The sequence below is a fragment of the Tenebrio molitor genome, chromosome X (assembly GCF_963966145.1).
Source record: "Tenebrio molitor chromosome X, icTenMoli1.1, whole genome shotgun sequence".
Lineage (NCBI taxonomy): Eukaryota > Metazoa > Arthropoda > Insecta > Coleoptera > Tenebrionidae > Tenebrio > Tenebrio molitor.
The window spans coordinates 376,217-389,519 of NC_091055.1; the positions used below are offsets into that span (position 1 = coordinate 376,217).

The 13,303-nt window shown below is 38.8% G+C and overlaps 4 protein-coding genes across 7 annotated transcripts; 2 read left to right on the forward strand and 2 right to left on the reverse strand.

The window, feature by feature from the left end:
- Nucleotides 1-1,139: 1,139 nt before the first annotated feature.
- On the reverse strand, nucleotides 1,140-1,927 carry Tapdelta (Translocon-associated protein delta). Its single transcript, XM_069061455.1, has 2 exons — nucleotides 1,564-1,927; nucleotides 1,140-1,513 (listed from the first exon to the last, which is right to left on the reverse strand). Exons 1-2 carry the CDS (start codon nucleotides 1,801-1,803, stop codon nucleotides 1,253-1,255), a joined length of 501 nt encoding a protein of 166 aa, XP_068917556.1. The 5' UTR covers nucleotides 1,804-1,927; the 3' UTR covers nucleotides 1,140-1,252.
- Nucleotides 1,928-2,265: 338 nt separating this feature from the next.
- On the forward strand, nucleotides 2,266-4,838 carry LOC138140409 (venom protease-like). 2 transcript variants are annotated; one of them, XM_069061449.1, is made up of 7 exons: nucleotides 2,266-2,530; nucleotides 2,593-2,845; nucleotides 3,320-3,649; nucleotides 3,706-3,866; nucleotides 3,914-4,023; nucleotides 4,076-4,496; nucleotides 4,552-4,838. In XM_069061449.1, the coding sequence occupies exons 2-7, from the start codon at nucleotides 2,764-2,766 to the stop codon at nucleotides 4,714-4,716; spliced, it is 1,269 nt and encodes a 422-aa protein (XP_068917550.1). In that variant the 5' UTR covers nucleotides 2,266-2,530; nucleotides 2,593-2,763; the 3' UTR covers nucleotides 4,717-4,838. The 2 variants fall into 2 exon arrangements, with proteins under 2 accessions (XP_068917550.1, XP_068917551.1); XM_069061450.1 differs by having other exon boundaries at nucleotides 2,598-2,845.
- LOC138140410 (palmitoyltransferase ZDHHC16) lies at nucleotides 4,728-7,021 on the reverse strand. 3 transcript variants are annotated; one of them, XM_069061452.1, is made up of 9 exons: nucleotides 6,764-7,021; nucleotides 6,613-6,708; nucleotides 6,416-6,563; nucleotides 6,177-6,368; nucleotides 5,998-6,115; nucleotides 5,719-5,924; nucleotides 5,549-5,663; nucleotides 5,022-5,214; nucleotides 4,728-4,975 (listed from the first exon to the last, which is right to left on the reverse strand). In XM_069061452.1, exons 2-9 carry the CDS (start codon nucleotides 6,657-6,659, stop codon nucleotides 4,873-4,875), a joined length of 1,122 nt encoding a protein of 373 aa, XP_068917553.1. In that variant the 5' UTR covers nucleotides 6,660-6,708; nucleotides 6,764-7,021; the 3' UTR covers nucleotides 4,728-4,872. The 3 variants fall into 3 exon arrangements, with proteins under 3 accessions (XP_068917553.1, XP_068917552.1, XP_068917554.1); XM_069061451.1 differs by having other exon boundaries at nucleotides 6,613-6,715; XM_069061453.1 differs by lacking the exon at nucleotides 4,728-4,975 and having other exon boundaries at nucleotides 5,023-5,236; nucleotides 6,613-7,021.
- Nucleotides 7,022-7,245: 224 nt separating this feature from the next.
- Nucleotides 7,246-13,181, forward strand: LOC138140407 (uncharacterized). Its single transcript, XM_069061447.1, has 14 exons — nucleotides 7,246-7,481; nucleotides 7,730-7,848; nucleotides 9,310-9,492; nucleotides 9,543-9,759; nucleotides 9,810-10,021; nucleotides 10,069-10,254; nucleotides 10,303-10,456; nucleotides 10,506-10,679; nucleotides 11,537-11,643; nucleotides 11,693-11,875; nucleotides 11,927-12,140; nucleotides 12,188-12,402; nucleotides 12,456-12,641; nucleotides 12,692-13,181. The coding sequence occupies exons 1-14, from the start codon at nucleotides 7,460-7,462 to the stop codon at nucleotides 13,073-13,075; spliced, it is 2,556 nt and encodes an 851-aa protein (XP_068917548.1). The 5' UTR covers nucleotides 7,246-7,459; the 3' UTR covers nucleotides 13,076-13,181.
- The last annotated feature ends 122 nt before the right edge of the window (nucleotides 13,182-13,303 follow it).

Here is a 13,303-nt window from a genome sequence, read left to right on the forward strand (position 1 = left end):
AGGACCTACATTCGGTCCGCTAATCTAAAATTCAATGTGCAACTTCAGTGTTCGTTTATTTTTCAAGTTTACCTGACGTCCGTCAAAACATTGGACCATTGTTGTTTTGTGCACATTGCGATAACAATCTCTGTAATTAACGATAGCCGCTAGTTTCGGATGAGATAAGTGCCACGGTTTAATGCCGTGCAGTATGACCTATATAGAGAAATTTCCTGCATGTGGCTACGTTGACGTTTTAACATGAGCAGTCAAGAGATGTGTTTCTGGGAACAATTACATAATTGTGAAGAATCCGACGTGTTATAAGTAGATGCCGGTCACATCCAGTGTTTTTACCGGCTTTCATAAAAAGTTTAGTGAACAAGAAGTGCGAGTACAACACGCATGGTCTGGCTAACGCATCTACCAGCTCACCTTGCACTGACATTGAATAGAACAGGGCCGCTGTCTGCGCTCATGATCAGATTTATTACTTATTGTAGTTGATAGTGTTTTTCAGCTGCTCCTCCCTCGTCTATGTAGGTCAGTGTGATGCATATCACACTCTTGGCCTTGATAGCCACTCGGAAGGATGCAACTGGAGCTGGAATCTGAACCAGATGCACAACCACTCGACATTTAACTTCACACTTCTGGGGTTAACCATTTAGGCATTTGCGTAACTTACAACAAACACTTTTCGCAGCATTTCGTCACTGCGGAAATCTGCAACTCTTCTACGACAAAGTCGTTCACCATCCAAGTCCAACGTAAACTTGTAACAATTTAAATTCGATAGAAAAAAAAATGACAATTGACTTTTTGATTTTTTTTTTCAATAAATTACTTCTTTCGCTATGACCAAATTTTGGCAGTCTTTGATTTATTTATTCAGACGAAGAATTAATGTAACACAAATTGTGCACATATGAAATATTCCACAATTAGGTATATCCGTTCGAAGAAAATTTCCAAATCATTTAATTCGTTTCTTTAAGTAAATTATTTAGACCATTAAGCACCTTATGTTCCTGACATCCCAACTGAGCGGCCTTAATCTTGACAAAGTGGCAATTTTGAATGAACTACTCGGTCGGTATGCAACCTCCAACGCAACTCACTCTGCTGGTTGCCTAACTTTCAATAAGACAACGCCATCTGTGTCCTAATTTATTTAAAAAAATGTATCAACCTGTATAAAACATAAGTGTCTCTGCTATACAACATTATGAACTGAGTAATAAATAATAACAAGATAGTCAACAACAGGTTATGCAGTAACTTTCAGTTTGAATGAAATGGCAAAATATGTTACAACTAGTGAAACCAAAGTTGCTAGAAGTTCACTCTTAAGCCAAGGTCCATTGTAGGCCCCTGGGTGATTGATCACAACATCAGCAAATGAAGCAACTCCAGAGAGGTCTTCTCCAGCTCTCAAAGCTTTTCGTGCAGCTCCATAAGTCTCTTCATCAAATATTCTAACTAATCTGTTTCCACTGCTTGCTGTTTTGGTGTCTTCAGTCCAACTCACCTATAAGTCGCCTTTTAACGCAAAAAATAAACATATGGAGTGAGCCTCACCTGGTACTGGTTTTGTCCAATTATTGAGACAGGAACAATGTTACTGTTGATTTCCGCGTACAAAGCTGACGGCTCACCACTGGCACATTTTAGTGTGAAATCGGAGATGTAAGCGATATTTGAGACTATTGTGGCATCTTGCGTTGTGAAAGAAGTTGAGGTTATTTGCGGACTCGTGCAGGATTCACATAACACCACAAAAAATGCAAAACAAGTAGCGATTTTGAGTAAGTTGGACATGATGTGCAGAGTTCGGTGTTGTAACAACTAATGTTAAGTCACAAATTACTGATATTTCACTTTTGTAAGTCGCCACGTACTGCTACTTTTACGCAACGTGAATGTCAAAGTGACAGCTCGTCGATGATTTGGAACAAACGTGGCGCTCGCGCTACCAACAGAACAGTGATAAAATTACTAAAAATGGCGGAAATTCAAATTTGAAAACAGACTAGGCTTTAATTTTGTAATGACTGACGGAATTTTTCGTATCAAGTATTGTAAGACGTCTAGACGTGATTAACACGTTTTTCCGTTGAATTAATTCCGGACTGTAACGGGAGTAGTTTTTATCTGACCACAAATTGCGCTTAAATGTGTCGATAAGGTCTAATAGGAAGCAATAATTAAGATCCAAGCCACAAACGACGATTAGACAATAGAAATATTGTGACTAATTGGTAGAAAGTCAAACATTTCCGTTTGCATAAATTGTAAAGGAAGCGGGTTGGGCATAGGTGAAATACTTACTTGTTGGGTTTTTCGTTGAACAGGTCAGATTAGTCGAATCCCTTGGGTTTCGATATAAATGACAATAAAATATATTGTTCTCAGTTATTAATGAGGCAGTGGTGTAGTCAAGTTCGCGGAATAATTATTGTAATTTAACGAATTTATATGTTTCTAAATATTGAAGATCTTCAAGGATTTTGTTATTTATGCGAGCGTGTCACGGTGAACCAGACAGGTGAGAATTTAAAATCGAATCAAAGCAGTGAGCAACCAAAATTCATAACGAATTTGTTCTAGTGCAGCCTGTGGTAAACAATAATTGAAAAGAGTATTTTATGAAACAAGTTATAGTGACGCCAATGACTTCTGGTAAATCCAGTGCTATTTACATACATCTTTATAACTAAAAAGAAAGAAAAAGACGCAGAATAGTTTCTGAACCAGGGGAATAACGATGTCAGTGTTTTGATGTACTTCACAATGACAACGAAACTCATACTTAACTGTTTCATACTATTAACAATTTGCTGCTCTTCTGCGTTTGCGCAAAGTAAGTACAAAAAATTACTCTACTTTTTGATTTACATCGCAAGTTCCTCGTTCGTTTTCAAGGATATCGTGTTAACAGAAGATTGTTACACATTTCACGTAGAAACGATCACATTTTTAATCAATTTATAAATTATCGACAACATTTACACCACGTGAGGCCTGTAAATGGGTTAGTCAAACATGACACTGGTAAAAACGCTATCACCAAGACAAAAAATTATTTTTTAGCGGATATAAACACCTCAACAATTCAACCAAAACGCCCACTAATAAATCATTGTTTATACAGCGTAAAACAATCCCATCTATACGAATTCTTGTCCTAATTACAGTAGTAATATATGCGGTAATTATATTTTCGTTAATATTTCGGTCGATAGCGTGGCTAGAATCACAAAAACAAATCTCCTTGATTAATAGACGAAATTGTCGGTACTCAGGCAGGATTGTACATTTATTAATTATATTTCAGTTGGAGATGAGTGTGTAGTGAAGACGACAGGCGTCGTGGGTCGTTGCCGCATTTCTTCAAACTGTCCTGTAGTACAAGAGCAAGCCCAAAATGGTATAAGTCCCACGATTTGCGGTTATTATCAGCTGACAGTCCCTATAGTGTGCTGCGAGATTAACACCTTTGCAGAACCAAATGACGATACTTTTCTGAACAGAAAACCAAATAGGCCTGATTCGTCTTTTGAGAATCGGGAGCCGAATAATAATCCAGACGCTTTCGTCTATCCAGACCACAATAACGAACCAGCGCGTCCGGTGGTCTCACAATACCTCAGTAAAAGCGAGCAGAGTACGAATTTTTCTAGTATTTTAATTTTTATTTAATTATTTAATTTGGAATCGTAGAGTGTCAGGAATACAGCAAGGCGGTGACCGGTGTGGTCCAGGCGATTCCTTTGGTGACCAATACCGAAGCGATCAGCATAAACATTGTCAAGTGTGACTACAACGGAGTCGCCTTAATCGTCGGGGGCAAGCCCGCCTCAGCTGGGGAATTCCCATTTATGGTAATTAATCGTCCGTCTTTTCTATCCACTTTAATGTTGTCCTACAGGCGGCCATTGGCTTCTACGTGGACAACAAGGTAGAGTGGCGATGTGGGGGTACCTTGATTAGCGAAGAGTACGTCTTAACGGCCGCCCACTGCACTTTCACAAGAGATGGGTAAAATTCGTCTGATCCGTTGACCCCTCACGCATCATCAAAACAATTTCAGGGACACACCAAAGGTGGTACGTTTGGGAGACCTTGACTTGACTCGAGACGACGACGGCTCTATCTACGCAGACTACAACATTCGAAACATAATTGTACACCCCAGATACAGATACCCGCAAAAGTACAACGACATCGCCCTGATCCAGCTGTCTACGGTGGTCAAATTCACGAAATTCATACGGCCCGCTTGTCTTTACACGAAACTGCAAGTCGAGCAACCGCAAGCTATAGCCACTGGCTGGGGCAAGACCGACTACGCAGCTGCGGAAATCAGCGACAAGTTGATGAAGGTCTCGCTCAACATCTACAAAAACGAGCGGTGCTCCCAAACATACCAAATAAACAAACATCTGCCACAGGGCATCAAATCTAGCATGATGTGCGCGGGAGAGGTCAGGGGAGGAATGGACACGTGTCAGGTGAGGGCGCGCGCGCGCTGGTGACATTAATGACTGGTAATGGATTATTTTGTAGGGCGACTCGGGAGGGCCTCTTCTCATCACGAAGAAGGGTAATCAGTGCAAGTTTTACGTGATCGGGATAACGTCATTTGGTAAGTCGTGTGGACAAGCGAACACTCCCGCTATCTACACTAAAGTGTCGGAATTCGTGCCATGGATCGAGAAAACCATCTGGTAGACAAGGACGACTTAATTACAAATATTTTTAATTAATTTTTATCACTTCACATTCAATACGTATTAGAAAATTTTATAACTTGAAGTACTGTATAAAAGAAGAATAAAATTGTTGTACTTAAACGTATCTTGATTACTCGGTGAGAAGTGACTAGTATCATGGCCATTCGTCAACGTCCTCGTCGTGAATGGTGTGCCAAGTCAATCCGTCGCCCACTGGCTCGTGAGGGGATGGCAACACGATGTGTTGATAGAATGTTCTGAAAACACAAATCAGACCGGATCTTTCACAACTTTGACACGCACCTTCCCTTCACGAGACCCAGAAAAATCCGCCAGTTCTTCTTGCTGCCGAAATTGTACGGATTTATGTAGATTCGTCCGATTTCCGCCAGTCTTTTCGTTTCCGCTTTATTTATGTTCGCCTCTATACTAGTCTCTCCTTTACCTATCAACTGACTGTGCCAAAGAGACAACACACCAAGAGCCACAAAAACTCCTAAAACGGCCTAAGTTACCCACTGCAAAACAACAAACTTCAGACAGAAAATTTACTTTTATCATCACACTCTCAAGAGTATTTATTTCAGTTTAAATAGTTTAGTAGCTGCCTACAGCTAATTATGAAACTCTACACACCCCTCAACTATTCAAAGACTGCTTTATTACCCATCCAGTAATGAAGCAGCCTTAGTGTTGTCAGTTTGACATTTTTAGACTTTCTGATCTGAATGTTTTGATCATTTTTCTTTATTCTAATGTGACAAAATGAATGTAATTTGTTAATGTGTTAATAATGTACGTAACCTATTTTGTACAGATAAAATACAAACCACTGTTTATTAGTGCCATATAGATAATTGCTCTTCTCTCCCAAAGACTACTAGGTTGATAATGATCATTAAACTCATCATCTACTACTGGAGTATCAATGTAAAGAACATCAGTCTGGTGAAACAAGATAAAATGAAGATGATGTATGAAAGTGATTATTTTGAATTACCACTGGAATAAGAGCACCAGTTTTGTTAAATTTTACAGGATGACCCTCCAGTTCTGGTTCATCAGGGTCATCTGTTGCCAAAAATATAGAAGAATATGCAATATCAACACCACAAAGTATCACAAAAAGAACTCCCAAAACCATATATACCATATACATAAAAAAATATCTGTGATTCTTATAACCAACACAATTATTTAACCATGCTGTATTATGTGATTAAGAAAAATTACAAATGTCAACTTTTTTTTATTATTTTTTTTTAATTTGAAAGGATACGGCAATGATGATCCATTTTTAGAATGCATCTGTTACATACTGAGCAATGGTGAGTTCTTGGTGGTTTAGGTGCTATACACTTTTTACAAATACTAACTGCTTCAGTTATTAATTCTCCCTAAAAAAAGTAATAAAAAATATATTATGCAATGTTAATATTAAATATGAGGAATACTGACCTGAGGAGGGTAACCAGGTGGGGTAACAACAGCCATATAATAATGGAATGATATATTAAGAAGCAACCAATGTCCTATAAAGACTAGAATAACACATATGTAAGGATTGCGTTGCCACCAATATGGAAGACCTATCCAATATGCAATAAACACTACTGAAGTGGTCAACCCTACTACAGCCACAACAAACAGCTACAAACAATCATGAATTGTTGTTTTTAATTTTGAGAAAACCTTACTGGTCCTATAGCATATGTGAAGTTGTCAACAAACCAAAACATTGGTTCCATGCACACATCTGCAGCATAGCTTTGATCCATAAAATGGTTGTATGTTAAAGAACGAAACGTAAGTCGACATTTTTGGAAAAAAGACTTAAATAAACAGCTAAAAACCGGTGTTTTTACGAGACGTCAACATTCTACTTGATACTTACTAAACTGATTTGGGTAATCTTTGGAATTGCCAGTGGATTGTGGTCATATTTACAGGTTATATCTTTGTCATAAAATAGATTTATCCATATTTTTTCCTGGGAACTGTATTATTTCTTACAGCATTGCAAAGTTACTGACACAACAATCTACCTGCGTTTTCACTTATTTCTCCAATTCTGAATGAATTCACATTTTAAATGTATTGATGTTATTTTTATTTACGAATAGTTCGGTTATTTGAAAGTGCGTAAGTCATTTAGTAAAGTCGAAACACACTACACAGCGATTAAACAATCCAAAATGTGTAAATTTGTTATCTGTCAAAACAAGATGGGGTTAAGAATTGAGCAAGATAATGAAGTGGTGGCGCTGGCTCTGCCACACGCCCGCGGAGAATTTGAAATAATATTTAAGTCGCTAAATTTTAACCGAAGAAAATTCTTTGTATTCGGGATGAGTCCGTTAATGTGGTTGCCTAACTTCAATTCGTAATTTCTACTTTACTTTTTAATAAGGAGATTATGAAGGTCAGGGCTTTCCTATGACGTCTGCGGCCGCTGGCCATCGCCAATACAGTTGTACCTGTTTGCTCTTTTACAACTTTTGTGTTCGGCGTGGATGCTATTTTGATAGAATTACAGTAGTGAAGTCACCAATCAAATAAACACAAGTTTAACGGGAATGTTGTCGTTTCAATTATCTTCGCATTGATAAAACACGTATTTTCCACATTTTATGTAGCTCTGATACGGGTATCTCAAATACAAACAAGCATCGACAGTATCTGAAGACAGGGTCAACTTCACCGTCGCACCACATTTGCAACAATCGCGATTTTCTTCGACGATGTTGCTGTGTTTGTTAATCGGTGAGTCGATTTTTTTTAATTTCTCACACGATTCGCTTCTCTGTTTTACCTAATGACAAAAACGATAAACACGAGACGATACGTAAATGCAGCTGAACCCACAGTTTCATGTTTTTCTGTCCTGGCTATTGTGTAATAGCAATTATTACTAATTTGCATTTTGCTCATCCTATATTTACGCTGACCCTTGATCTGCATAGATCAGTGAAAAAAACTGATAATTGACGCTTAAAAAATCCGGTTTTTAGGAGCGTTATGCTTATCGAGGATCTCTGCCACCAATTCTTCGTCGAGTTCCAAAGAAGAGCCCGACGCCTACTTTCCACCTATGGAGTGGTCCGATACCTTTGATTGGAAACTACTCAAGGTATAGTCACAATCTTACTTGACGCACAAATGACAGATCAAACGACTAGTTTTCAGTGACAGTCAAGTTAATTGATTTCATCACAAGATGCAACCGATCTTTGTTGCTCAATAAAAAATAAAACACAAAAATTCGGGGATTCCCCAATTTTTTTCAAACAAAACGAGAAACTTGTTTCTGATAACGATTTTACCTTCTTCAAATTTATGCACGTTTTAAATGATCACTTTCATATAAACAAAATTTTCATTCCTATTGAATGACGTCAGATACAAACGATCAAAAAAAAATCCAAAACAAAACATTCACGAAAATTGTGCCTGGTCGTTCTAATTTAATATAAATCACATGTTAAACTTTTAAAATTTAGGTCAACTTTGTGTTGTTCATGTGCCTTTTATAAGCAAGTTTATTGCTTATTTGCAATCAATTTATTTGTATTTTGTATTATCACGCTTTTGTCAATCTACACAATACTCCTTTCAAATGTGCTCGTAAACCATTAAAAAACCTTTATCACTTTAGTACTCCATTTTAATACATTTCAATACGTAATGTATTATAAAACTACTTTTGTTCAACACAAATCCACCAAAAGAGCAACTGAAAATCGTATTCAAGCCAGTGTCAGCGCTTTCAAAAATAATTTCTTTGTTTTTTAAAATTCACTCGTATGTAGGTACAATCGTGTCAAAAATAAATTACTTCCTAGGATTTAGGGATATTCGTTACTAGGTTGCCATAAATTTGATTAGGTTGGAGGCTATGTGGTTTCTGCTCTGGTGACAAACAAAAGATATCGTAACCGTAAGACAGCGAATTCGTTGTAACAGTTGCATATGGCTTTATTTCTCGCTAAGTGAGAGATGTTTTTTCGTTACACATTCAATTTTGGTTTCTGGCGGTATATTTATTCAATTCATAGTAACCAGCCTTCATTCAAAATTACTTTTGAAAATTCTAGTTACACACAACATGAAAAACGTTATTTCCCTAAAAGTTCGAATTTATTTTTGACACGATTTGTATTTCAAAATAGTTTGAAGCTTCCGACAGTTATGATCATTGTGTTATTGTTTGGTTTTTAATACGACGTGGATGTAGTTATTAATAATTTTAATATTAAAAGCGTGCATAGCGAGTAATTTCATACTTGGATGAAATCACACAAAAACATTGGGCAGTAAATCAAAAAATCCGCTGTTCAAATGCACAAGCGAGTAGCGGACTTCCTTTCTCCGCCCCAGTTCATAAAAGATATGTTCGGAATTCTGAAAATATTTTTTATCAGTTTTTATCAATGTCACGTAAACACAAATTAAAAAATACCCGGGTCTGATGAAAACCAAGAGAAAATCGTTTTTATTGCGAGTGGTAATTACCCAGCGCCTCAGACAGGTTTTTACGACGGCGGTCTTTATCGCCGTTAAGTTAAAAGTAATGATCTGGAAATGATTTCAGGCGTATTCCACTCCCAATTATCGAAATGTCCTCGTATCGCCTATAGGTTTGAAACTGGTGTTGGCTCTTCTGTACGAAGGTTCAGGTGGACTCACTGAACGAGAGTTTCAAAATAATTTACAGTTCCCGTTAGATAAACAACACTTTAGGGAAAACTTCCAAAACATACTTCAGGCCCTACAGGTACGGGTGCAATCGCGTGGAAGAAGTTGTAAACAATTTTGGACTTTTAGCCGAGCGAAAGAAAAGAATACATTTTAAACTTAGGAACACGAATATTCTTAGATTCTCGACTAACGGCGCAGCAAAATTTTGCAGCGAAAGCTCTCCACAACTATCGAACTGACATAGAGAAAACGAATTATTCCGAACCACATGAAGCTAGTCAAACAATCAATTCCTGGATCGACAAACTAACTAACGGGAAAGTATCTCACTTAATATCTCCAGGTATACGAATAATATATTTAGTTGAGCACTGAGACAGTCTATCCCTTCAGGTGATCTTCAAGACGCGATTATGATTATCGCTAATGCCATTTATTTCAAGGGTACTTGGCGCCATCAGTTCCCAAAAAATAACACAGCTTTGGGCGGTTTTTACGTATCTCCTTCTGAGATAGTAACCGTTCCGTACATGACAACGACTGACGCCTTTTACTATTTTGAATCTAACGCTCTAGATGCCAAAATTCTAAGACTGCCGTACAAGGTAACGCCTCTAGTTGCCAAAAGTCCCCACCTGTTAGTGCTTTCTAGGGCCAAAACTACGCCCTCTTCATCGTCCTGCCTAATTCGAAAGCGGGCCTCTCCGAATTGATCAAAAAAGTCAACCTTCACGTCCTCAAGAAAGAACTCTATTTGATGGACAAGGTTCCGGTAGAAGTCCGTTTGCCGAAATTCAAATTCAACTTCCAGGCCAGATTCACAAAAACGTTACAAGATGTGAGTCTCATATGCGTAACGACACTCAATGCAATTCTCAATTTGTAGTTTGGATTGAGACAAATGTTCCAAAATACTGCCAGTTTCCCTGGAATAGCACGCGGAATCCCCAACTTGCTCCGCATGCTTGTAGTTTCGGACATCATACAGAAAGCTGGAATCGAACTGGATGAGGAAGGAAGCGTCGTGTACGCAGCTACAGGTCAGTGTTGAGAAGAGTAAGTCGGATGTGTTTCAGCGTTTATTTGCAGAAGTCCAAGTCGGCAATAAATTTGGAGTTGTGGATTACGTGTTCAACGCTACCCATCCGTTCTTGTTCTTCTTGGAGGAACAAACAAAAGGGACCATCTTGTTTGTGGGGAAAGTCGAGAACCCTCTGGAAACAAACGCCGTCCCCATTCCTCCACGTTTCGGCGAGAGTCAAGGTAAGAGAGCTAGGGGACGGGGAAGGTCTAACTCTTGCCGATGTCGAGTCTGATTCTGCATTGTAACGCGTAGTTTAGTCGCTTTATAGACATATTGTAAATGGCAAAATAAAAATATCAACAGTCTTGTCCCCCTTGCTTTTTCTTTTTCCTGGTGGTGTTGGGTGTAGATTCCTTGGATCAATCAAGACAGAACTGGTAAATTTCTTGTTGCATCATCAGAATTTGACCGCAATATGCAAATGACAGTTCTGACAAACGTCAGGTGGTGACTTTTTCCCCCAACAACAAACTTAAAAGTTTTGATGGGCAAAATGGTTATTATGGGGAATACAGAATGACGCTTACAACTTGTTCGTGGACTAACACGGGGATTTCCAAGGTCACATTATGATTGCGGCTTCATGTGGACCGAACCACCAGTTAGACTCCTGATTACAAACGAGTTATTCTTCTTACAAATGCACTCCATAGTAAAAGTTAGGTAGTTCATCAATCAACACATTTGACTAGTGCGTTATTACAAATACAGTTGTCATGGACTTCGTCACGAAATACATCGCGCTCGAACTTGTGTTGGTGTTTTTTGCAGGTATTTAACTACTTCCGCAGTTTTATTAACAATTCGGTTAGTTTTTCACGATCCTTGAAACTAATTTAAAATTTCCATGTAGAAGTTTTAATTGCTGTAAAATATTCAATTAGCACAGCACAACAATCATTTTATTCGATTCGTTCAACAAAATAATCACGGTAACTGAATTGTTAAAAGATTTTTTTCCAGTAATGAAGCAGTAATCCTTGAAAACATCAAAACAGTTGTTATTTTTCTGAACTTCCCCAACTATTTTTTCCAGGTGCCCAACCGTATCCCTTGTCGAACACCCCAAACCTGCAACCTGCCAACCCCGAGAGAGATGCAGTCATTCGAAGATTCAACTATTTCGACTTGGAACTGCTAAAAGTTGCGTCTTTTTTTGGTAACCTTTAAATACTAATTATGTTAATTGCAGGAATTCAGTGAATCGCCTGGAAACGTATTCATATCACCTGCCAGCATCAAAACAACATTAGCTCTAATTTTAGAGGGGGCCAAAGGCATCAGTGCTGAAGAAATCGAAAATGCGTTAAGAGTGGACGACATAAACGACAAAGAAATTCGTGAGATTTTGGCGAGACTTTTGTTCGACTTGAATGTACGACTCCGTCACCTGATCTTTGCGAAATCACATTCTCCGTGATTCCAGGATAGCACATCTAACACCGTCTTGGAGGCAGCTAATTCTATCTTTGTTTCGGATAAGTTCAGCGTGCTCCGCGAGTATGAGAAAAAAGTGGTTAGGTATTACAAGGGGGCGATTAAAAGTTTAGATTTCTCGAACGTCAACGCCGCCGTCAAAACCATAAACGCTTGGGTGGCTAACGCAACCCACGGCTTGATCCAACAAGTCGTGGGAAATCGTAAGTGAATCAGATTCGTCGACGCTTGTTTGAATTAATTCTTTTAGAGAATATTTTCGCTGACACGACGTTGGTACTGGCCAACGCGCTGTATTTCAAGGGAAAATGGAAAACTGAATTTGACCCGGCAAAAACCAAAGAAAAGTGTTTCCACTCGTTGACTCGAGGCTGCGTCAATACTCCCATGATGCAGATTTCCGACATGTTCAACTACAACCTCAACATCGATCTGAACGCCCACGCCGTGGAGTTACCCTACCAGGTGACGATCAAGCGGCACACTTCCAGGTACACAATTTTCACGTTTTCTTACAGGACGACAAATACGCCATGCTTATTTTGCTCCCCACTAACGGCAACAACGTGAGAACTCTGACACGAGACATGCAACATGCACAATTGAACAGCATCATCGATGGTCTCAAGCCGATGGATTTGCATCTGGAAATACCGAAATTCGAGATCGAGTACCAAATCGATCTGGTCCAGTTTCTCAGACCGGTGAGTTTTTATTACAACTGTTTCGAAATTTTTACGAATAAAAGTTTCAGCTCAAAATACAAGAAATTTTCGGAGCTAAGGCCAATCTGAGCGGTATCATCGGACGAGAGAATGTCAGAATCAATAACGTCATACACAAAACCAGAGTAGAAGTCAACGAGTATGGGACTAGAGCCGCTGCAGTGAATACTGCCGTTGTGATTCCTCTAATGGGATCGTCAGCGCAGAGAATAATAGCCGACCAACCGTTCATCTTCTTCATCTACCACAGAGAATCCAGAAACATTATTTTTGAAGGTCTGTTTGTGGAGCCAACTCTGAGTAGCATTCCTCCGAAGACTGTGGCGACAAATCCAAATCAATACACTGTGAGAAGTGGGCCAAATTATCATCCGCGATATGACTACTCAAGAACTAACAATCGCTACCAATAATCAAAAGACTTGAGGAAGTACTCGATTGGTGAAGTGTTTATTGCATGATATTCCAGACAATGCAATCAATTTTTATTTGTACTTTTAATACACGATTCCTCTATAATGTACTATCATTCTGTACCTCTTGTCAAAATGGCGGTGGAACGACCTTGTTCCATAAAACTGTCAATGCTTATCTAAGGTTGACGACCTTAGTAGGTACCGGACGTCTCAGTTGAACGAGAG